Source organism: Mustelus asterias, chromosome 24, assembly GCF_964213995.1.
Source record: "Mustelus asterias chromosome 24, sMusAst1.hap1.1, whole genome shotgun sequence".
NCBI lineage: Eukaryota > Metazoa > Chordata > Chondrichthyes > Carcharhiniformes > Triakidae > Mustelus > Mustelus asterias.
The window spans coordinates 30,951,295-30,973,757 of NC_135824.1; the positions used below are offsets into that span (position 1 = coordinate 30,951,295).

The 22,463-nt window shown below is 46.4% G+C and overlaps 1 protein-coding gene across 11 annotated transcripts in view; it reads right to left on the reverse strand.

Annotated features, from left to right (window-relative positions):
- sema4ba (sema domain, immunoglobulin domain (Ig), transmembrane domain (TM) and short cytoplasmic domain, (semaphorin) 4Ba) overlaps positions 1-22,463 on the reverse strand; it is a 401,715-nt gene that overhangs the window by 9,359 nt on the left and 369,893 nt on the right. For all 11 annotated transcript variants that reach the window (XM_078241521.1, XM_078241528.1, XM_078241520.1 and 8 more), the window contains 4 exons: positions 16,122-16,332; positions 11,657-11,772; positions 9,022-9,179; positions 4,368-4,462 (listed from right to left, as the gene is read on the reverse strand). In XM_078241521.1, the coding sequence (XP_078097647.1) occupies positions 4,368-4,462; positions 9,022-9,179; positions 11,657-11,772; positions 16,122-16,332 (580 nt within the window). The remainder of the gene's footprint in view (positions 1-4,367; positions 4,463-9,021; positions 9,180-11,656; positions 11,773-16,121; positions 16,333-22,463) is intronic.

Sequence of the window (22,463 nt, forward strand, 5' to 3'; positions counted from 1 at the left end):
CTTTCTCCACCCCTCATCTTTCCTCTTTAGAAACTCATAATTTTAATTATTTTTGAGATATGAGCTACTCTAGCAAGGCAGGATGTACCGTCTATTCTTTTGGTTTGAGAGCATTAAGAGTCAATGACCACAAAACCCAAGTCCTATGTGAGGCAGCAGTACTAACCACCATGCCACCCATTCTTAATTAGCTACCCGCTGCTTGTTGGGCTGTTATTCTGTTCCCAAACCTGCCTTTAGCAAAATAGCTCGTAGGCAGATGGTGCAAGTGAAACAGCACTCTGGATGACATCACAAACGTACCTCACCTACGTTGTTGCCCCCCTATCAGGATGGAAAGGTGTTCAAACACTGCCACAGTAATTTAGAAAGCTAAATTCAGTTAATCTAGAAAATGAACATGACCAGTGCTGGATTTTCAAGGAACATCGACCTGGTTCATGTAACTCCTCCAACGAAGGTAATCTGCTACTCCTACCTGGTCTGGTCCACATAGGACTTGGGTTTTGTGGTCATTGACAATGCTCTCAAACCAAAAGAATAGACGGTACATCCTGCCTTGCTAGAGTAGCTCATATCTCAAAAATAATTAAAATTACGAGACAATTGGAGCCTGGGACAAGAGGCTCACTACAGAGGCCTATAAGCCTATCCTTGCCCTTCTAACTCTCACAGAAGCCAAAAATAACCTTCTAAATATTAACTTGCCTAGAATAATGCTGATCCACAGTGCTTCCCTCAGTGGGACCCGGTCTACACAGTTAATCAGGCGAAAACTGTCTTGCCAAGGGGTGGTCACGCTCCCCGTTTCAAAGCAGCTGGTTCATTTTGGGGCATGGTGTCAGGACAGTGGGATCTAAAATGGGGGGGGGGGGGGGGGGGGGGGGCGGGGGTAAGTGACAGCCCTTATTTTAACTACCCTACTCACCCACCCTAGCATCTGTCAGGCAGATTGGGTGTAAATCTGGGGCCCCTAAATGCTGGAAACATGGAAACGAGCGATCAGCTTCTGCCGGGGAAGTGACAGATTGCAATGCAGACCCTTCATCAGAACGGGATATTGGAAGAGACGTTCACCAGCTTTTCATGACTTCCACCTACCGACCTCTCCCTCGGGACATCCCGTTCTTATTCTGCTAAAGGGCGCATCCATTTTCCATTTCTGATGTAGGGGCTAAACTCTGAACTTTAGGCAATCCTTTCTCTTGGTCATTAATGGACGCACAGCGTATTGTCACGTCATTGTTCTGCTGGAGGTTCTGCGGGTGTGGGCTTCATATTCAGAATTTAGAGCACCCCGTTTCAGAATCACGCAAATACATACTGATGCCTCTCAGTCCCATCCAATCAAGGGGCAGACTGTGGGTCAGGACTATACCTGGCCCACAGTGGGCCTTTGGGCGGCACGGCAGCACAGTGGTTTAGCACTGCTGCCTCACAGCACCAGGGACCCGGGTTCAATTCCAGCCTCGGGTCACTGTCTGTGTGAAATTTGCACGTTCTCCCCGTGTCTGCGTGGGTTTCCTCCGGGTGCTCCGGTTTCCTCCCACACTCCAAAGATGTGCAGGTTAGATTGACTGCTCATGCTAAATTGCCCCTTATTGTCCCAGGATGTGTAGGTTAGAGGGATTAGTGGGGTAAATATAAGAACTAGGAGCAGGAGTAGGCCATCTGGCCCCTCGAGCTTGCTCCGCCATTCAATAAGATCATGGCTGATCTTCTCGTGGACTCAGCTCCACTTACCCGCCCACTCACCATAACCCTTAATTACTTTACTGTTCAAAAATTTATCTATCCTTGCCTTAAAAACATTCAATGAGGTAGCCTCAACTGCTTCACTGGGCAGGGAATTCCACAGATTCACAACCTTTTGTGTGAAGAAGTTCCTCCTCACCTCAGTCCTAAATCTGCTTCCCTTTATTTTGAGGCCATGCCCCCTAGTTCTAGTTTCACCTGCCAGTGGAAACAACCTCTCTGCTTCTATCTTATCTATTCCCTTCATAATCTTATATGTTTCTATAAGATCTCCCCTCATTCTTCTGAATTCCAATGAGTATAGCCCCACTCTACTCAGTCTCTCCTCATAAGCCAACCCTCTCAACTCCGGAATCAACCTAGTGAATCTCCTCTGCACCCCCTCCAGTGCCAGTATATCCTTTCTCAAGTAAGGAGACCAAAACTGTACACAATACTCCAGGTGTGGCCTCACCAGCACCTTATACACTTGCAACATAACCTCGCTGTTTTTAAACTCCATCCCTCTCGCAATGAAGGACAAAATTCCAGTTGCCTTCTTAATTACCTGCAGCACCTGCAAACCAACTCCTTGAGATTCTTGCACAAGGAAACCCAGGTCCCTCTGCACAGCAGCATGCTGCAATTTTTTACCATTTAAATAATAGTTCATTTTGCTGCTATTCCTACCAAAATGGATGACCTCACATTTACCAACACTGTACTCCATCTGCCAGACCCTTGCCCACTCACTCAGACTATCTATATCCCTTTGCAGACTTTCAACATCCTCTGCACACTTTGCTCTGCCACTCAATATGTGAAATTACGGGGATAGGGCCTGGGTGGGATCGTTGTCGGTGCAGACTCGATGGGCCAAATGGCTTCCTTCTGTACTGTAAGGTTTCTATGAAGTCTATTCTATACCAATTTTTAAAAGGTTATTCTGATTCCTCCGTCATAGGGGCTCTTGCATCCAGGGTTCTGTACCAGGTATCAGTCACTCTTTGGAGTTAATTTTCAAATTTCAGACTGTTGTCATCACTGGTGAAAATGTGGTCAGATCATCAATTAACCCCAATGCCCTCTGTAGTTTTCACAGGGGCTACTGCAAAAGAACTTCCCTGCATCATGCTAGCAGTCTCTTTCCTGTGCAAATCAGGGTCTTACTGAGGTAGTTAGGGTCTCGATTGCAATTGTAAAGAACACACAGGTGGTGTGGTGTTCAATGGTTTAATTGTTCTGCGTTCAATTATGTGAGTCTGGTAACTGATCTATGATCGGTTTGGTTGTTTGGTTAAGCCTGGGTGTTGACTCAGGGCAAGGTAAACAGAACAGCTGAGATGGAAAAGGTATGGGTGCAGACTTTTTGTGATTGCTGGGCTATTTTGACGTCCTGCCAAAAAAAACTTTGCACATGTAGAAACTAGTGTCATCTCGGCATTGCTCTGAGGCAAATCAAATATACTGGTGAATACTCAACAGGCGGGACTGAAGGGACAAATGTTCCAATCACTTGTACTAGGCTTTTGATCAAGAAATGACCAATTTTGAGAATTGATGTCTTCTGGAGGCAGAAGGTGCTGGGGGGCTTGTTGTACAAAAAATACCACCTGCCTCACACAGCAACAGCCTCAACAATGCTCTCTCTCTCCCACGAGCGCCTCACTGTGGGTCTCCATCAATAACCCAGCCAGCTGACATGCCTGTGACCACTGAGCAATGACTGCCCAAAAGTCGTTTTACCTTTAGCCACGTCTCCTGCATTGACATTTGAATGTGCCATAATGTTCCACATTCATCCACGTCTATTACACACTGGGCCTTGGATACTTTAGCAAGGCCTTCTCTCTCTCTTTCACCTCTTTTCAAGGCTGAGGTGTCCCCTGTTATTCTAACCTAGTGGTTTGATCCAACTGGGAGGTTAGTTAGGCCATTTCAGAGGCCGGTTCAGAGCCAATCACAAGTCACATAGAGGCTAGACCAGGTAAGGGTGACAAGTTTACTACTTTAGTCACCCTTGTGAAAGAAGATAAATTGGCTTCTTGAACCACTGTGGTGTAGATCTGAGGGGATATCCCCCTCCCCCCCCCAAAATTCGAGGTGTTGAATTCAAGTAAAAATGGGAGTAATTCCTGCTGTTTTCTTTCAGCGGGATTTTCAAAATGAATCTTCCACCACACTCTGTGCATCACAGAGTGCCTCAGAAAGATTCAGGCTGAAAATCCGAGGGCGGGTTCCCACTGGAGAGGCTGACAGCATAGTGCTGAGTGGGCCACTGCACATGTACTGCTCTGTCAGTGCTGAGATCAGCGCATGCGCAGTAGTCCTGCACTATTGGCCTCCCGATCGCAACCCCCCCCCCCGCACCGCTGCCCATCTGATTCCCTCCATTCCCTGATCGCCGGCCTCCCAGACATCTCCGGGCCAGCCCCATGTGCCCCCGCCTCCCACCCACCCCTGGCCCCCACCAGTCCCAATCTCCCTAACGCCAACCCCTGGTAGTCCCAACCCCAGTCCACTGGGAGCCTGAAATAAATGGCAGTGCTTAAAACATTTTTAAGTAGTACATAATTCAAACCATAATTATCTTCCAATGCACATTTCACCTCGGAAGGGTAGGAATTACTTACGAAATGGTCGTAAAGCCCGAGGATTTAAAAACGATCCATCAGGTTGTGGGCAGTGTTGTTCTGGCCTGCCCCTCTCAATGTCTTGCTTCCAATGGCTGTAAAATAAATATTCTACGTTAGCTATCCGTGTTAGATTGGTCTGGTGTAAGGAGCCAATCGCCGGAACTCTACCACACCGCCCGCCAGGGAATCGGAACGGGTGAGGGGTGGACAATGGAAATGTCCGTTGACCTCGGGCGGGATTTTCCGGTATCACTCGAGCAAGGTTGTAAAACCCCGTCTAATATCTTAATCACACTCGGTGTTGCTTCAAATGTTATGGTTTTTCCGATAAGACTTGGGGCCTACTTTAAATACCATAAATGTTGGCGTACAAGTAGGAAAGTTTCTCCAGAAAAGGAGTCAACTTATATGCCAAATATAACGTCAACCGTCGTTGCTGCTGGTTGCCATTTTCTAATGCAAAGAGTGGCCATGTCTTAAACTCCCACGCATCTTCCCAACGCAGTCCGTATCGCCTGCCTGATCCCGTGTGCCCGGATATCGAGGGGCGGTAAGCAATACATGCATCCGTGAGGTGAAATATTGACAGTGACCACTAGTGCAGCATGTTGCGGCCAAAGGGTCAACTTATACACCAAGTATGCGCAAAGTTATGATTTTTAAAAAAACATTTTTACTCCATCATTAAAGTTACAAAGCCAATGCTTGGAGTGGACCAGGCAAACCCAACTCCATTCCTTGCTTGCTCCAAAAACCAAATTCAAAATTCAAATAAATCCAATTTATGATCCCCATAAAAGGGACAAACAAGATCCAAGCTGACAAGATCAGGCATGCTACATCCCATCTTGGGCTGGACCTGACACTTGACCTTAGCCAAAAGGCCGAGAAGCCTTGTCAATACGAGATGCATGACTAGGGGCTGGAAAAATGGGGTGGTCTTATATGCTGGGTCAACTTATACACCACAATTTACGCTAAGATTTAAGACAGGCAGTGGACAGAATCATTGTAATATTGAGTACTATTTGTTTGTCCAATTATCCTCCCATTTAAATGAATGGGCAGACAACCGGGTGGACAGTGTAATGGTCACACTATCTCATGTGCAATATTTCTGTACTAGGACCATGTTTACTGCTTTGCACGAGGGTTTTACCAGGTGAAAGCTGTGTCCCAATTCTTTCCTGCACCCAAAAAAGGGTCAACAATGTTGGGGAGGAGGGAGTGGGGGGAGAGGCACGTTTTTATTTCATTTGTTGAAAAGATTGACACCTGACAAGTAATCTCAAGTTGTGGTTCAAACAAAACTTGCAGCACACTTGCCTCTGAGTCAGAAAGTTACAGGTTCAAGACCCACTCCCAGCGACTTGAGCTCAGAAATCTAGGCTGGCACTCCAGTGTAGTACTGAGGGACTGCTGCACTGTGAGAGGTGCTGTGTTTCAGAAATGATGTTTAATTGAGGTGCTATCTGTTCTGTCTCAGTTTGATGCAAATAAAAAACCCATCGGACTACTTTGAGAAAGAATGTACGGGGGAGTTATCCCTGGTGTCCTGGTCAATATTTATCGCTTGAACAATGTTGACTAGAGCAAATTATCTGATTTCAATTAGATTGTTTTTGTGGGAGCTTGCTGTGTTCAAATTGGCTGCTGTACATTCTATGTGACTACAGTTTGTAAGTGCTTCAATGGCTATAGGTTATTTTGGATGTCTTGAAGTCATGAAAGGTGCTATATAAATGCAGGTTGCTTTTCTGTTACACAGTATTTACACAGTTCATTGATGTGCTGTTTTATAAAAAGAGGAGTCCTTACATAATATGTTGTGCATTATCCTGCTGCCAAGGGCGGCATGGTGGCACAGTGGTTAGCATTGCCGCTTCACAATGCCAGGGACCCGTGTTCGATTCCCGGCTTGGGTCACTGTCTGTGTGGAGTCTGCATGTTCCCCTCACGTCTGTGTGGGTTTCCTATGTGTGCCCTGGTTTCCTCCCCCACAGTCCAAAGATGTGCACGTTAGGTGGATTGGCCATGCTAAATTGCTCCTTAATGTCCCACGATGTGTAGGTTAGGGAGATTAACGGGATAAAAAGTGGGGTTACGGGGATAGGGCCTATGTGGGATGCTCTGTCAGACTCAATGGGCCAAATGGCCTCCTTCTGCACTGTAGGAATTCTATGATTCTGTGAAGGTGCAACAATGCCCTTTAAAGGACACAAAATCTAATTGCTGTTTAAATAAAGCAGACTGAGGTTAGCCAGAGATTAATTGCTCTCTGTTGCTGCATGTTGACAGATGGGATGGTTACTGCAGATTTGAGACGTGTAGGTCAGAGTGTGTAATTGCTATGGGCAATCGGTGACTGGTCACTCCCACTCATAAATCAATAGGATATTTTCTGTGGCCAGAGAAATTTCTCTGGATGTTGCGTGCGATTATATATATTTTTTCTACTCAATAGTTTTTGGATGTGTGACATTGAAATTTGCAGATAGATTCTTGATGGAAAAAGTTAAAGCGGTCAGTTGTTTATCGTAGGTAATGCCTGGATTCATCTTCGTGAATATATTTTTGGACAATTTTGATATAGAAGGAAATCAGCTTAATTCCACTTAACTATAAATATCAAAATTCAATCTAATGAAAAGCAAAATATGAAGGATGCTGGAAATGTGAAATGAAAAGATAAAACGTTAGGCATACTCAGCAAAAGTGGCAACAACTCTGGTAAAATAAGCAAGAGTTAACTGGAGGAATTTTAATCTCATCCACCATCCCTAATACTGCCACCCAATACCGTTGGGTTTAGTTCAGGTGAGAGATTAAGAAACCCAACCTGCCTCGATAACGGCGGCACGGTGGCACAATGGTTGCCACTGCTGCCTCACAGCGCCAGGGACCCGGGTTCAATTCCTGGCTTGGGTCATTGTCGGTATGGAGTCAGCACGTTCTCCTTCTATCTGCGTGGGTTTCCTCCGGGTGCTCCGGTTTTCTCCCAGTCCAAAGATGTGCAGGTTAGGTAGATTGGCCATGTTAAATTGCCCCTTAGTGTCAGGGGAACTATGTAGGGTAAATGCATGGGGTTATGGGGATAGGGCATGGGTGGGATTGTGGTCGGTGCAGACTTGATGGACTGAATAGCCTCCTTCTGCACTGTAGGGATTCTATGATTCTTGTAATGAACAAAGAAAATTACAGCACAGGAAGAGGCCCTTCGGCCCTCCAAGCCTGCACCGACCATACTGCCCGACTGAACTAAAACCCCCTACCCTTCCAGGGACCATATCCCTCCGTTCCCATTCTATTCATGTATTTGTCAAGATGCTCCCTAAAAGTCACTGTCGTATCTACTTCCACTACCTCCCCCGGCAGCGAGAACCTGGCACCCACCACCCTCTGTGTAAAAAAACTTGCCTCGTACATCTCCTTTAAACCTTGCCCCTCGCACCTTAAACCTATGCCCCCTAGTAATTAACTCTTCCACCCTGGAAAAAGGCTTCTGACTATCCACTCTGTCCATGCCTCTCATACTCTTGTGGACTCCTGTCAGGTCGCCCCTCAACCTCCGTCGTGGTAGCTGAAACCTTTCAGAAGACGACATGCCTCCATTTTAACAAGGCTTCAATTTTTAATGCATGTCAGTCAGGTTTTTTGGGCCTCGGGAAATCCGTCAGGTAAAAGGGTGAGAAGGGCAGCACGGTGGCACTGTGGTCAGCACTGCTGCCTCACGGCGCCAGGGACCCGGGTTCAATTCCGGCCTCGGGTCACTGTCTGTGTGGACTTCGCACATTCTCCCTGTGTGGGTTTCCTCCGGGTGCTCCAGTTTCCTCCCACAGTCCAAAGATGTGTGGGTTAGGTGGATTGGCCATGCTAAATTGCCCCTTAGTGTCGAGGGATTAGCAGGGTAAATACGTAGGGTTACAGGGATAGGGCCTGGGTGGGATTGTTGTCGGTGCAGGCTCGATGGGCTGAATGGCCTTCTTCTGCACTGTGGGGATTCTATGATTCTATAAATAAGAAGTTCCACAACACCAGGTTAAAGTCCAGCAGGTTTATTTGTAGCACGAGCTTTCGGAGCACTGCTCCTTCATCAGGTGAGCCTCTGAAGCACTCAGAGCACCCAAGAACTCACCTGATGAAGGGGCAGCGCTGCGGAACTCGTGCTACCAAATAAACCTGTTGGACTTTAACCTGTTGTGAGACTTCTTACTGTGCCCACCCCAGTCCAACGCCGGCTTCCCCACATCATGATTCTATAAGGGCTGAATCCGTAAAGGGGAGAGCCTTTCCAACACTGCTTGTGGGCCAGGAGGAGCAGAGTGTTTCCTTTAGTACCAACAAGCAAAAACCTGTAACGCCCCGCCACAACCTGTCCAATCTTCCCCCAACCAACAACCCCATCAGTGACACACCATCACTGTACCCCCCACCCTGATCTCTGACACCACCACATCCCCATCTAATCTCTTCTTCACTCAGCAGTGTTTTTCCCAAGAGCCGGAGTTTCAAGTTTCTAGACCACAGCTTTCTCTGCCCGTTCCAAAGCCCCACCCCAGTCAGTAATGAGGTCACCATTTCAGGTGGGTGACAATTCATCGGAGATTTAAGTTTTGCGAATGCCAAGTGCTTTCATTTGAAGATTACTTACTGAGCGAAATGCGACCCTCGTATGTCCCTGCAGATGTTCCTGTCCCAGGCACAGTACGGGTCTCTGGCCAGGACGCACTCACCACAGCTCAGGTAAATGTTACAGTTTGAGACTGGCAGCTGAACCACTCCAGAGAATGAGGATGCGTATAACAGGCCCTGGGAATTGGGGACACAAAGCTTCACTTGAATCTATGTCGGCAAATTGATTGACACAGCTCATGAATAGAAGGTTAATAATATTGCAGAATGACTGACAACTCAGTATAACGGAAATGTGTTTGACGCTCATTATCAAAGGTTGTGTGGGCATAAGTTCCATAAAGATTTTCAAGCAACCACAAAACTTAAGATTCACGATTCTGTTGCTGGCAAGTGGGACTAGGTGGGCCAGTCAGGGCATTTTATGCGTCGGTGCAGACTCGAAGGGCTGAAGGACCTCTTCTGTACCTGTAGTGTTCTGTGATTCTGTGTTGGTCTTGGGAAAATTTCAAATCTATTGATCCAAGCGTTCCGCTTGGAGTCAGAAATCCAACGCTGATCAAACAGAAACCGACCCAATTAACTGCAAATCATTTTCCTGTCCAAACTTCCAATGGAGGTTCCTGCAAAACTCCCGCAGCTTGGGAATCTAGGGAGACAGCAGCAAAGAGAACTACGCTAAAGGCACTAGCTGGCGTATTCTGGTAAGTATTTAAAAGTCCTCGGGCTTGTCAATGTGTGAGGGGGTTGGGTGGGGAGGGCTGGGTCGGGGGTGGAGGGTTGGGTGGGGGAGGGCTGGGTGGGGGGGGGAGGGCTGGGTGGGGGGGGAGGGCTGGGTGGGGGGGGAGGGCTGGGTGAGAGGGGCTGGGTGAGGAGACCGGGTGAGGGGACCGGGTGAGGGGGCTGGATAAGTGTGTAGCTCGGTAGGTGGGTAAGTGATGAAGCAAGTAGGTAGTGGCTGTGGGAGCTGGGCTGGGTGGTAGGTGGGTGGGTGGTGAATGGATTGGTGGGTCAGGAGGTAGTCAGGGGTTCAGGATTGTAGTCAGGGTTTTGAGGAAGGATGCAGGGTGGGGGAGAGGTCAGTGTGAGTAGTTTTGTGGAGCAGAGAGGGGAGAGGTTGCGGTGTGTGTGTGGGGGCGGCGGAGGGGTGTCAGTTGTATAATTACCCAGGAGTTCGGCTAGGACTTTTCTGTATAATATCTCCTGGGTAACTCTCCAGGTGGGGTCAATTGGAAGTGAAGCCTCCGACTAGTTTAAGAGTTGCTGACTTTTTCGGAGAGTCCCAGAGAGCAGGGGAGTAACCAGTGTTCCCCCAGAGTCACTACATTAGGACTCACACAGGGGTCCAAAGTGCATCTTGGGCTGATACGTCCGGATTCTGACGATCCAGAGAACCGGACGGTCCGGGTTGGTATTTCCTCTAAGAGCAGTGAGCTGTCTGGATCAGTGGCAATATTCCCACCTCCCAGCCAGGAATGTTTGGAACTCAAACTCCATTCTGGAAAGTTCCGACGAGGGGAGACCAGCTCTGAATTCCAGGCTGAGGGCCAGGATGATATGTGGGTGCCTCCCAATCCCCCTATTGTGTGGACAATGTGAACATAGAAAAGCACTGTGGCACAGTGGTTAGCACTGCTGCCTCACAGCGCCAGGGACCCGGGTCACTGTCTGCACATTCTCCCCGTGTCTGTCTGGGTTTCCTTTGGGTGCTCTGGTTTCCTCCCACACTGTGTGGGTTAGGTTGATTGGCCATGCAATTTAGCATTCGTGTCTGGGGAATTAGTAGGGTAAATACGTGTAGCTACGGGGATGGGGTCTGGGTAGGATTGTTGTTGGTGCAGGCTTGCTGGGCCAAATGGCCTCTTTTTGCACTGTAGGGATTCTATGATTTTTCTGTGATTGAAATAGGACAATGGCCATATAATGTTTATTTTTTATTAGTGTCACAAGTAGGTTTACATTAACATTGCAATGAACTATTGTGAAAATCCCCAAGTCGCCAAACTCCGGCGCCTGTTCAGGTACGCCGAGGGAGAATTTAGCACGGCCAATGCACCTAACCAGCATGTCTTTCAGACTGTGGGAGGAAACCAGAGCACCCGGAGGAAACCCGCGCAGACACGGGGAGAATGTGCAAACTCCACACAGACAGTGACCCAAGCCGGGAATCGAACCTGAGTCCCGGGCGCTGTGAGGCAGCAGTGCTAACCCACTGTGCTGCCAATATTGATAAAAGACTACCTTAACAACTATAATAATGATAATGAAGTTGACGGTAGCAATATTCAGATTTCAGACTGTTCATCAGCCGGCAAACGCTTCCACTATCAACACCGTTCTCCAAAGGAAGAATTGCAATAAACAAAATCTTGGAAAGTATTCAATTTCTACGTTATTAATTGCTTTCCTCGTCAGCCGTTGCATATGACCCTCTCCAACCCAGATTCAACAAGAAGAAAAGATAGCAGTTAGACACAAATTCTGGGCGGAAGACCTTTGTTGATCTCGCCATGACTGATTGCTGGCAAGAAACTAAAATGGAAGCAAATAGCTTTTCAGTCAACGAGCTGCGTTCCGGCAATTATAACTGCGTGGGATAAGAAACTGTTTATTTTGGTTAAAAAAAACCCAACGATTCTTAATGAAATTTGTACCTGTTTTGAATCCAATATCAGATTCTGCACTGGCTGTGGTTCTGCAAAGAGTGTAATTTCCTCAATGATATGAACCTTATGATTCACGTTGATTGCTTTGTGCAGTATTCCATTTTCTGTGAAAAACAGTGAATAATAACCATGTAATATTCTTTAAAAGTGCAAGGTAATAAAAGGTGAGGGCAACAATACCACTCAATGTAAATATTTTTCACCTCAATGCATGCAAAAGATATTTTTATTCAGATACCTTATTCCTTTATGGATCTGACAATGTCTGAGAGCCTCTCTCCCACAGGCTATTAAGGATCTAACTTCAAACGGCGAGTTTTCTTTTGACTGCTCAGTCTTTTAAAATCACGTGACGCCTTATCGAATTACTAGCCCTCGAAAGAGAGCTTTATATAAAAAGCCAAAACTTTTGCGGACAACGATCTGACTGAGACAAACCACGGTTTCGCAGATAGGGAGAACGGAATCTCTTTCCTCATTTGCTTAGTGAGGTGTGGGGTTAATTTTTTTTGTCCTTGATTGCAGAAGCATCCGGCAAAGTATGATATCTGAAGACAATGGGGGCAATATCTACCATCACTTGAGCGTTGAAGTGGTAACACTGATCTCTCCATCACTCACTCCCCATTACAGAACTCTCCTGGTCTTCATTTCCAAGCAGCGACCATGGGAGTCACCCCCCCACCCCCACTCCCCCCCCCATCCCCCCACCCCCACCGTACCCCCCCACCCCCACTGCCCCCCCCATCCCCCCACCGCACCCCCCACCCCCCCACCCCCACACCCCCCCCACCGCACCACCCACCGCCCCCCCACACCCCCCACCCCACTGCACCACCCCCCAGCCCCCCCACCCATCCCTCCGCACCCCCCCACCCCCCCTCCCCCCCCGCACCCCCCCACCCCCCCTCCCCCCCCCGCAACCCCACCCCCACCCCCCACCCCCCGACCCCCACCTTCCAACCTTCCCCCGAAACTTCAGAATTTACCTCGAAGGTTCTTTCTTTTTGGTTGGACACTGAGTTGGACAGGGAGAACGCTTCAGGTGGCCGCTAAACTGCGGGAACTGCAGCCAGATTCAGTCCGCCCACCTGAGCGCCACTTGTGAAAGCCGAAGTGTCCCTAATGTTGCCTCTGAGCGGAATAAAAAAATCCAGGATTGCGCACGGCTGGGTAGGCTTTGTGGCTGGGAGCAAGGAAAAGGTTCCCGGTCGAGGGTGTATAACTTTCGCTGAGGGATTGACAAGACTCTGGGGCCGGGATGTTACAGCGGGAGTTTCCCGTCCCGCTACAGTTAACGGAGGTTGGGCTGGGCGCCAAATTCTCCGACCTCGCTGCGGCAGGAGCGTGGCGTGAATGGCCGGTGAGATCGCGCCGTGGGTGTGCCCATGGACAATAGGAGTATATCACCTCCCCGTGACCCCCCTCTCTCATTGGGTTTTGCTTTATTTTGCGGATTGTCCTGTTGATTTTTCTCTCGGGTGAGGTCTCCACTTTGAATGCAGCATTTACCCAGTAATAAGACTCTGGCTTTGGTTCATTACCAAACAGACAGTACAGTGTGTCAACTATAAATATTAATGAGAGGCAACACAGTTAATGGAAGCAAAGCACTGCCCACAGCGATCCAGAATGCCTTTGTGGTTTTTTTTCCTGCTAAATCTCAGCAGTAGAAAAATCTACAAAAACATCAGAGGATAAAGGGAGAAAATAGATCTTGGATTTAAATCTGTGGGTCGCTCTCAGGTTTATGGTGATGTACAGTTCTGTGATTCTCCCTCTGCAAGCAGCAGGATTCGGATGTTCTCTATGCATTGTATTCAATAAAGCCACAAAATTCAATTAAATACCATAGAATGTCTGGCAGGGGAAGATGTCATTCAGCCCATCAGGTTCATTCCAGCATCTATGCCCTACTCGAGTCACTTCCCAATCTACTTCCTCTCACCCAACTAGAATATCTGCGTCATATAGCTTCCCCTTAAATCACAGGATCATAGAATCCCACAGTGCAGAAGGAGACCATTTGGCCCATTGAGTCTGCACCGACCACAATCCCACCCAGGCCCTATCCCCACAACCCCATACATTTACCCTAGCTAGTCCCCCTGACATTAATGGGCAATTTAGCACGGCCAATCCACCTAACCCGCACAACTTTGCACAGTCATTTAAATGCATCTATGATTTTCGCCGGAACCACTCTTTTGTCCCTTTAAGGGACAATCCTTTGAGGGTCACATGATCGAGCTGGACGCTATGAAGTGGTCACGTGGGAAAGACGGGCACGGTGGCACAGTAGTTAGCACTGCTGCCTCACAGCACCAGGGAGCCAGTTTCAATTCCGGCCTCGGGTCACAGTCTGTGTGGAGTTCGCACATTCTCCCCGTGTCTGCATGGGTTTCCTCCGGGTGCTCCGGTTTCCTCCCACACTCCAAAGATGTGCAGGTTAGGTTGATTGACCATGCTAAATTTACCCTAGTGTCAGGGGTATTAGCAGGGTAAACGTGCAGGATTACGGGAATAGGGCCTGGGTGGGATTGTGCTCGGTACAGATTCGATGGGCCAAATGGCCTCCTTCTGCACTGTAGGGATTCTATGAAGCTGGGCCAATTGGGAGTGAGGGCGTGTGTCCTGGGATGAAGAGGACCTTCAGTTGGAGCCGGGGAAGAGAATAGACCTGTGCATGTGTTCTGTCAGACCCTTATCTGTATATATTATAATAGTTAATAAATCCTTTGTTATTTGAGCCACATCAGATCACCCTCCAAATGACTACACACTCCATGCAGGACAGGGAGTGTTTGGGAAAGTGGTTAATAAGGTGTGCAGTGTTAAAACGATCCAAGCCATATTTTTGATAGAAATCAAATGATAATTTTCAAATGATAGCTTCCAAAAACTATGTAGGGTCTGGACAAAAAGACTGGAAGAAACCTTTCATTATCAAAAGAGTTGTGAAGCAAAGGGCATCGATTTAAGGTGAATCAATCAGAGGCAAAATGAGGAAAAGCTCCTTTTTTACACTAAGTGATTAGAATCGGGTATGTATTGCGTGGGAGTGTGGTTGAGATAGATTCAATTGTGGCCAGTACAGTCACAATGGGCCAAATGGCCTTCGTCTGAAACCATAGAAACCCTACAGTACAGAAAGAGGCCATTCGGCCCATCGAGTCTGCACTGACCACAATCCCACCCAGGCCCTACCCCCATATCCCTACATATTTACCCACTAATCCCTCTAACCTACGCATCTCAGGACACTAAGGGCAATTTTTAGCATGGCCAATCAACCTAACCTGCACATCTTTGGACTGTGGGAGGAAACCGGAGCACCCGGAGGAAACCCACACAGACACGGGGAGAATGTGCAAGCTCCACACAGACAGTGACCCAAGCCGGGAATCGAACCCGGGTCCCTGGCGCTGTGAAGCAGCAGTGCTAACCACTGTGCTACCGTGCCGCCCAGCCTGTGCTGTAACCATTCTACGATTCTATTTGGTAACACGGCGGCACAGTGGTTAGCACTGCTGCCTCACAGCGCCAGGGACCCAGGTTCAATTCCAGCTTTGGGTGACTGTGAGGAGTTTACACGTTCTCCCCGTGTCTGCATGGGTTTCCTCCCACACTCCAAAGATGTGCGGGTTAGGTTGATTGGCCATGTTAAATTGCCCCTCAGTATCAGGATAAGTAAGTGGGGTTATGGGGATAGGGCCTGGCTGGGATTATGGTCGGTGCAGACTCGATGGGCCAAATGGCCTCCTTCTGCACTGTCGGGATCCAACCACTTTCTGGGGCTAAGAAGATTCTTAATTCTGATGAAGGAACTTTTGAACTCTTTACTGGATTTATTCGCTTTGCACTGGCTCATGTGGAGAAATGTCTTCTAAACCTCTTGATAATTTTGAAAACTTTTATTCGGTCACCTCTCAGTCTTCTCTTTTCCAGAGAAAAGAGACACAGCCGCTTTCCTGGTGGTTCATCTCACCGATTTAAATCAAAGGTACGATGGCTGCATTTACTAATTTCTATTTCATCCGAGTGCAGGGTGGAAAGGGAATCACTAACACAAAGAGGTACCACTGTGTAGCAGATTTGATAAACACAGTAAGAAGTCTCACAACACCAGGTTAAAGTCCAACAGGTTTATTTGGTAGCAAAAGCCACACAAGCTTTCGGAGCTCCAAGCCCCTTCTTCAGGTGAGTTGTGCTCACCTGAAGAAGGGGCTTGGAGCTCCGAAAGCTTGTGTGGCTTTTGCTACCAAATAAACCTGTTGGACTTTAACCTGATGTTGTTAAACTTCTTACTGTGTTTACCCCAGTCCAACGCCAGCATCTCCACATCATAGCAGATTTGACTCAGGCAAGGGCTTTCTCTGCTGCATAAGTTATCACAAAGCATTTAATTTCCCGGCGCTCTCCGTGCAGTCGCCGGTGTGGAGAGAAGCTGTACCTGTGCCCACAAACAGCACGTCATAGTCGCCCTGGGTAGTCTGGACTCGGTCCACAGCGAGCTGGGTGTACTTCACGTGTTTCTTCATCAGCAGAGGCTGGCTCCTGACAGTCTCCTCCATCAGAAAGTGATCCTTTGCAAAATTCAACACCTTGTCTGGCATTTGGAATGACGAGTTTATGTTCATGGCTCTTGCTGCATTTGTAATGCACTGTGGGGTGGAGGGGGGGAGTAAACAAAACAGAGGTAAATTTGTATGAGTCAGTTAACAGTAAATGTGCCTGAGGGGTAATAGTAACACCCGGCTATCGACCAGCGGAAACAGTTTCTCTCTACGTGAATCACTGAAACCTGTCACGGACCCTGTGGACACTGATAACTTTGAAAAAGAAGCGTGAATTTCCGCCGGCCAACTTAAAAGGAATTCAACAGCAAAGATTTCAAGTTTTAACACCTTGACTGTAACACAAACAACATTGACTAAACACTATCACAGCAGGCAACTTGTACTCTAACTCCAAAAGAGAAAATGCTGGAAAATCTCAGCAGGTCTGGCAGCACCTGTAAGGAGAGAAAAGAGCTGACGTTTCGAGTCCAGATGACCCTTTGACAAAGCTTTGACAAAGGGTCATCTAGGCTCGAAACATCAGCTCTTTTCTCTCCTTACAGATGCTGCCAGACCTGCTGAGATTTTCCAGCATTTTCTTTTTTTGGTTTCAGATTCCAGCATCCACAGTAATTTGCTTTTATCCAGCTTTTAACTTATATTCTAAACACAGATCACCCATTTAGCATGTGAAACAAACCAAAATCTCCATCCACCGTTATACCTAAGTGAACATTTTATTCCCTCAAAACCAGCCCAGAGTGATTCTCAGTGCCTGAGGCCTTGCTTTCCTTATTTTCCTCTTCCAGTGGCTAACTTGTAATTCCAGTAAGAAGTCTCACAGCACCAGGTTAAAGTCCAACAGGTTTATTTGGTAGCAAAAGCCACTAGTGGCTTTTGCTACCAAATAAACCTGTTGGACTTTAACCTGGTGTTGTGAGACTTCCTACTGTGTTTACCCCAGTCCAACGCCGGCATCTCCACATCATGACTTGTAATTCCCCAGAGTTACTTTTATGGAGAGGGTTATCCTGCAGATTTTTTTCTCCAACCGAAGCTAGGTAAATCTTCCAGATCCATTAAAATCTTCACAAACTCGATCTCTTCAATCTAAGCACGAGCTCCCACCTGCGTTCTTACAACGTGAACCACAGAGACATATTCCTCTATCTCTTGGCTCTCTCTCCCTCTCTCAGATTCTTGAAGACTGAATCTATTTGTGAAGTTCAATACCTTTCTGGAACACCTGTAACCTGTTTCTACAATTGGTTCCTATGGACTCTCCCTGAACGGGTTAATAACCACACAAGTTTAACAATCACATAAGCTGCTATTAGGAAATAAAAAGTCTTTATAAAAGTCTTCACAGATAAGCATCAAGGCCTTTTGTCTGAGAGAATACATTAAACCAGACATCTTGAACTGGGAGAAGATATCCGCAGACATCAACACAAACTGGGACATCACTGATAACTTCTAACAATGATGAATTAGGTCAGCTAACATGATTAAGTTTCACGCTGATTGGAAAATGATAACTAAGCAAGTGTGAGGTGATTGTGATTGATTTTAATATCTGTAACTTAAGAGTGGTGTAACCTTAATCAATAACTGTGAGTGGATAGAGATAACTCCTACACCTTGATTGGTATATGTTAATTACTTGTAATCAAACTTGAAACTATAACTGCTTGTATATTCCTGACTTCTGAGCTCTGGCTAGTTACCGGCACTGACCTGTGACTTTCAGGGACCTCGCTATATAGCTTGCATTAAAACAGCTGTTTAAAAGAACTTCGTGATTTGGTCTGGCTACTTGAAGTGTAAAGTTGTGATCAATTAAAAGGCTGTCATCAAACCCGCATTATTCCCCCTCTCAAAGCTCATCTCCATGGCAATGTGAATCACAGGAGCCTTATATCCATGTAGAAATTCTAATTAGCTATCCTTCAGATTATCTATTTCAATTTATCTTGAAACTAAATAGATAGTTTAAGATATATCCCTTTACAAATCGGACATTCTTAACATCTTCCACATGATGGACTATCCACCATCAGTATAGCTGCTTTAGTCATTGCTTATAGACGCCTTCTTCCCAATAAACAACTTGGGCTCCCTTTAATCTTTAACATCCAAGTCACCCAGACTTCCTGTCGGCATAATTAATAAAAGGTCATCTTGACCTCAATTTTATACCCTATTTAAAGAGAGACTCCCAAAACATTATGATCTTATAAAATCCTGCATTTGTAATAAATCCAACATAGTTTTAAACATCACTGTGCTCCAAGGAGAACAACCTCACCTTTTCTAATCTCTCCACACAACTTTATATTCATAGAGTGATTATAGTACAGAAGGAGGCCATTTGGCCCATTGGGTTCAGGACAACTCTCTGAAGAGCAGTCCAGACAGCCTATCGCCTTAGCTGAAACCAAAAGTTTATTTCCCTTGAGTGTCTATCCAGGTCGATCTACATGTGTGGAACTGTCACACTCCACCAGGATGGAAGCCCAGAAAATTGCGCTCTCTCAACTTTTCCGCACCTTGTCAGTGCATAGGTTAGATTTTCGTCTGTTTCTATGCTTTATTATTCCTGAAACAGGTTGATCATCTGTCGCCAGGGGCTTATAGCGTGCGGGACACCACACCACATCAAGCATAGCCACACCCAGACAAATTAAGGGGCAATTTAGCATGGCCAATCCACCTAACCTACACATCTTTGGAAATTAAGGGACGATTTAGTATGGCCAATCCAGCATGGCCAATCCAGCTAACCTGCATACCTTTGGACTGTGGGAGGAAACCGGAGCACCCAGAGGAAACCCCTGCAGATACTGGGAGAATGTGCAAACTCCACACAGGCACCTAAGGCCGAAATTGAACCTGGATCCCTGAGGCAGCAGTGCTAACCACTGTGCTACCGTGCTGCCTGCCCAGAAAATCAGCTGACCTTTACTGGTATTGAACAGCAATGGTTTGCAACAGTCTGGAAATATAACATGGGTTTGTACCTGCAAATATTAGAGGTAAATCATGCACATTAGAACTGAACACATTGGCCAGCTGATAGAATTCCTAGAAAGAGCCAGAAAGTTGTGGCTCCAAATCTGACTCCGATGCCGAAATTCTACCATCCTGCCTACCACGGGATCGGAGCGGTCGAGGGGCAGACGATGGAAATGTCCATTGGCCACGGGCAGGAATTTCCGGTCTCGCTCAAGCAAGGCTGTGGAATCCTGCCCCAGAGATTTGAGCGCAGAATCTGGGCTGAAACTCCAGTGTTGCATTCAGATGGTACATTAAACCAAGGCACTGTATGCTGTGTCTGACAGATGCAAAAAATGCCATGGCACCATCTAGCGAAGAGCTGGCCAACATTTATCCCTCAAGCAATATCATTTAAAAAATGGATAATTTCTTATCACATTACTGACTGTGGGACAGTTAGTTGCCATTCGCCCTACGTTACGGCAGTGGCTACACTTCAAGTACTTCTTTACTGGTACTTTGGCATGCCCTGGGGGACTGAAAGGGACTCCAAAGATGTGTGGGTTATGTTGATTGGCCATGCTAAATTGCTCCTTAGTGTCGGGGGACTAGCTAGGATAAATGCATAGTGTTATGTGGGGATAGGGCATAGGTGGGATTGTGGTCGGTGCAGATTCGATGGGCTGAATGGCCTCCTTCTGCACTGTAGGATTCTATGAGATGGGCAGCCCGCTGATAGAATGCTGGATTGATGGAAACGCTGTCTTGTGGATGAGAGACTGAGAGCCTCACTGCATGCCCAGTTGGGCATAAATGATCCAAAGTCAATTTGCCCATAAACATTAGGCCTAGTCAACATTGATGTCCTCAGCCAATAATCCATCGAGATGGATTAACTGGTTATTTATCCCATTACTGGTTTGGAGATCTTGCCATATGTAAATTAGCAGGCACTTTCATCGACAAAGCGACGACCCTTTCACTTTGAAACAAAAGTGTTTGATTGGCTGTGACAGGGCTCCCAGACATTCTGAAGGGGTGAAGGATATCAGTTAGAGTCATAGAGGTTTATAGCATGGAAACAGGCCCTTCGGCCCAACTTGTCCATGCTACTTTTTTTTTAAACCCCTAAACTAATCCCAATTGCCTGCATTTGGCCCATATCCATCTGTACCCATCTTACCCATGTCACTGTCTAAATGCTTTATAAAAGACAAAATTGTACCCGCCTCTACTACTACCTCTGGCAGCTCGTTCCACCACTCTCTGTGTGAAAAGATTGCCCCTCTGGACACTTTTGTATCTCTCCCCTCTCACCTTAAACCTATGCCCTCTAGTTTTAGACTCCCCTACCTTTGGGAAAAGATATTGACTATCTAGCTGATCTGTGCCCCTCATTATTTTATAGACCTCTATAAGATCGCCCCTCAGCGTTCTACGCTCCAGAGAAAAAAGTCCCAGTCTATCCAACCTCTCCTTATAACTCAAACCACCAAGTCCCGGTAGCATCCTAGTAAATCTTTTCTGCTGTCTTTCTAGTTTAGTTTCTAAACAGTCACACATCTATTCTAGTTAAATGTAGTACACTCCTTATCACAGAAATATTTTGAACTAAGTTGCTCCAGCCTGTCCAACACAGTGCGACCTCCAAGATATTTTGCTGCAAACTTTATTCATCTGCTGTACCGACCACCAGTCTCGCGTCAGGGATTGGGCAGTTTGACACAGTGCAGTTTAGCTTTGCTATTGATGAAAAAGGTGGATGAAAATTACACTCCAAACGATTATCACTCGGAATGAAACATGGTTTTAAAATGTGAATCTGCTGCTGCAACAGACCTTTAAAATCTCTTTTACAATTGCAGCAATTATATTTTGTGGCCTCATTTGAGTCACCTGGAGTTGACAGCCCTCTCTCTTTCTCCTAGTGCCGTACACGAGTGCAAAGTAGATCCAACGATCTTGGTAGAAGGAGCTGAGAAACAGATCAGCCATGATCTAGGTGAATGACAGAACAGGCTTGAGGGGCTGAATGGCCTCCTCCTCGTCCTATAATTCTGAACAGTCACAGATCCATTTTATTTGGGAAACTACAGCTCCCCAGCGATTTTTGCTTTAATGATCATGGCTCTGGATGCACAAGTGAAGCGACAAGGTCATAGGTTGGAACTAATCTTATTTTTTTTGCCCACATTTGCCAGTATAAACAGGGAGCAGATTCTGCGGCAGGTGATTTCAAACGCCATTAATTTGTCAATGGGAAGTGACGGGAGTTGGATCTTTAATGACACACGGAGAATAATACTTGCTTCACACCTTTCAAGCATCTAACGAGCTCCTTAAATGAGGGACAGCTCATTCAACCAGGCTGCAGATCAGTCAAAAACGTCTTTGTGATGGCTCGGAATCAAATTTCATGAGCTTGTCATCACTGATCTCTCACGTGGCGGTGAGTGTGATTGGTATGATGGGGGAATAGAGGAATCCTTCTCATCAGGCAAACCCTCAAAGATAACTACCCTACAGAGTGTGTGGAGATGTACTTCAATATGAAGAAAAGCAAGAGCAAAACTATAATGGAGCAGCTTCAAGGTTTTTAGGTGTCTAGATCACTAATAACCTGTTTTGGTCCCTCTATGTCGGCACTATAGTTAAGAAAGCCCACCAACACCTCTACTTTCTCAGAAGACTAAGGAAATTTGGCATGTCCGCTATGACTATCAACAACTTCTACAGATGCACCATAGAAAACATTCTTTCTGGTTGTACCACAGCTTGGTATGGCTCCTGCTCTGTCTAAGACCGCAAGGAACTACAAAGGGTTGTGAATGAAGCCCAGTCCATCACTCAAACTATCCATTGACTCCATCTACACTTCCAACTGACTCAAGAACAGCTTCTTTCTGCTGCCATCAGAGTTTTGAATGGACCTATCTTATATTAAGTTGATCTTTCTCTACACCCTAGCTGTGACTGTAACACTACATTCTGCACTCTCTCCTTTCCTTCTCTTTGTAAGGTATGCTCTGTCTGCATAGCACGCAAGAAATTATACTTTTCACTGTATACTGATACATGTGATAATAATAAATCCAATAATATAATAAATAAATAATAAATCAGATATTAAATCAATGAACATGAGTTTAAAGAAAGATTTCCATCTATATGTCTTATATTTAGCTGTCTTAACTCATTTTGCAACTGACAAAACATTTCTTTAAAGTGGAGTCACTGTA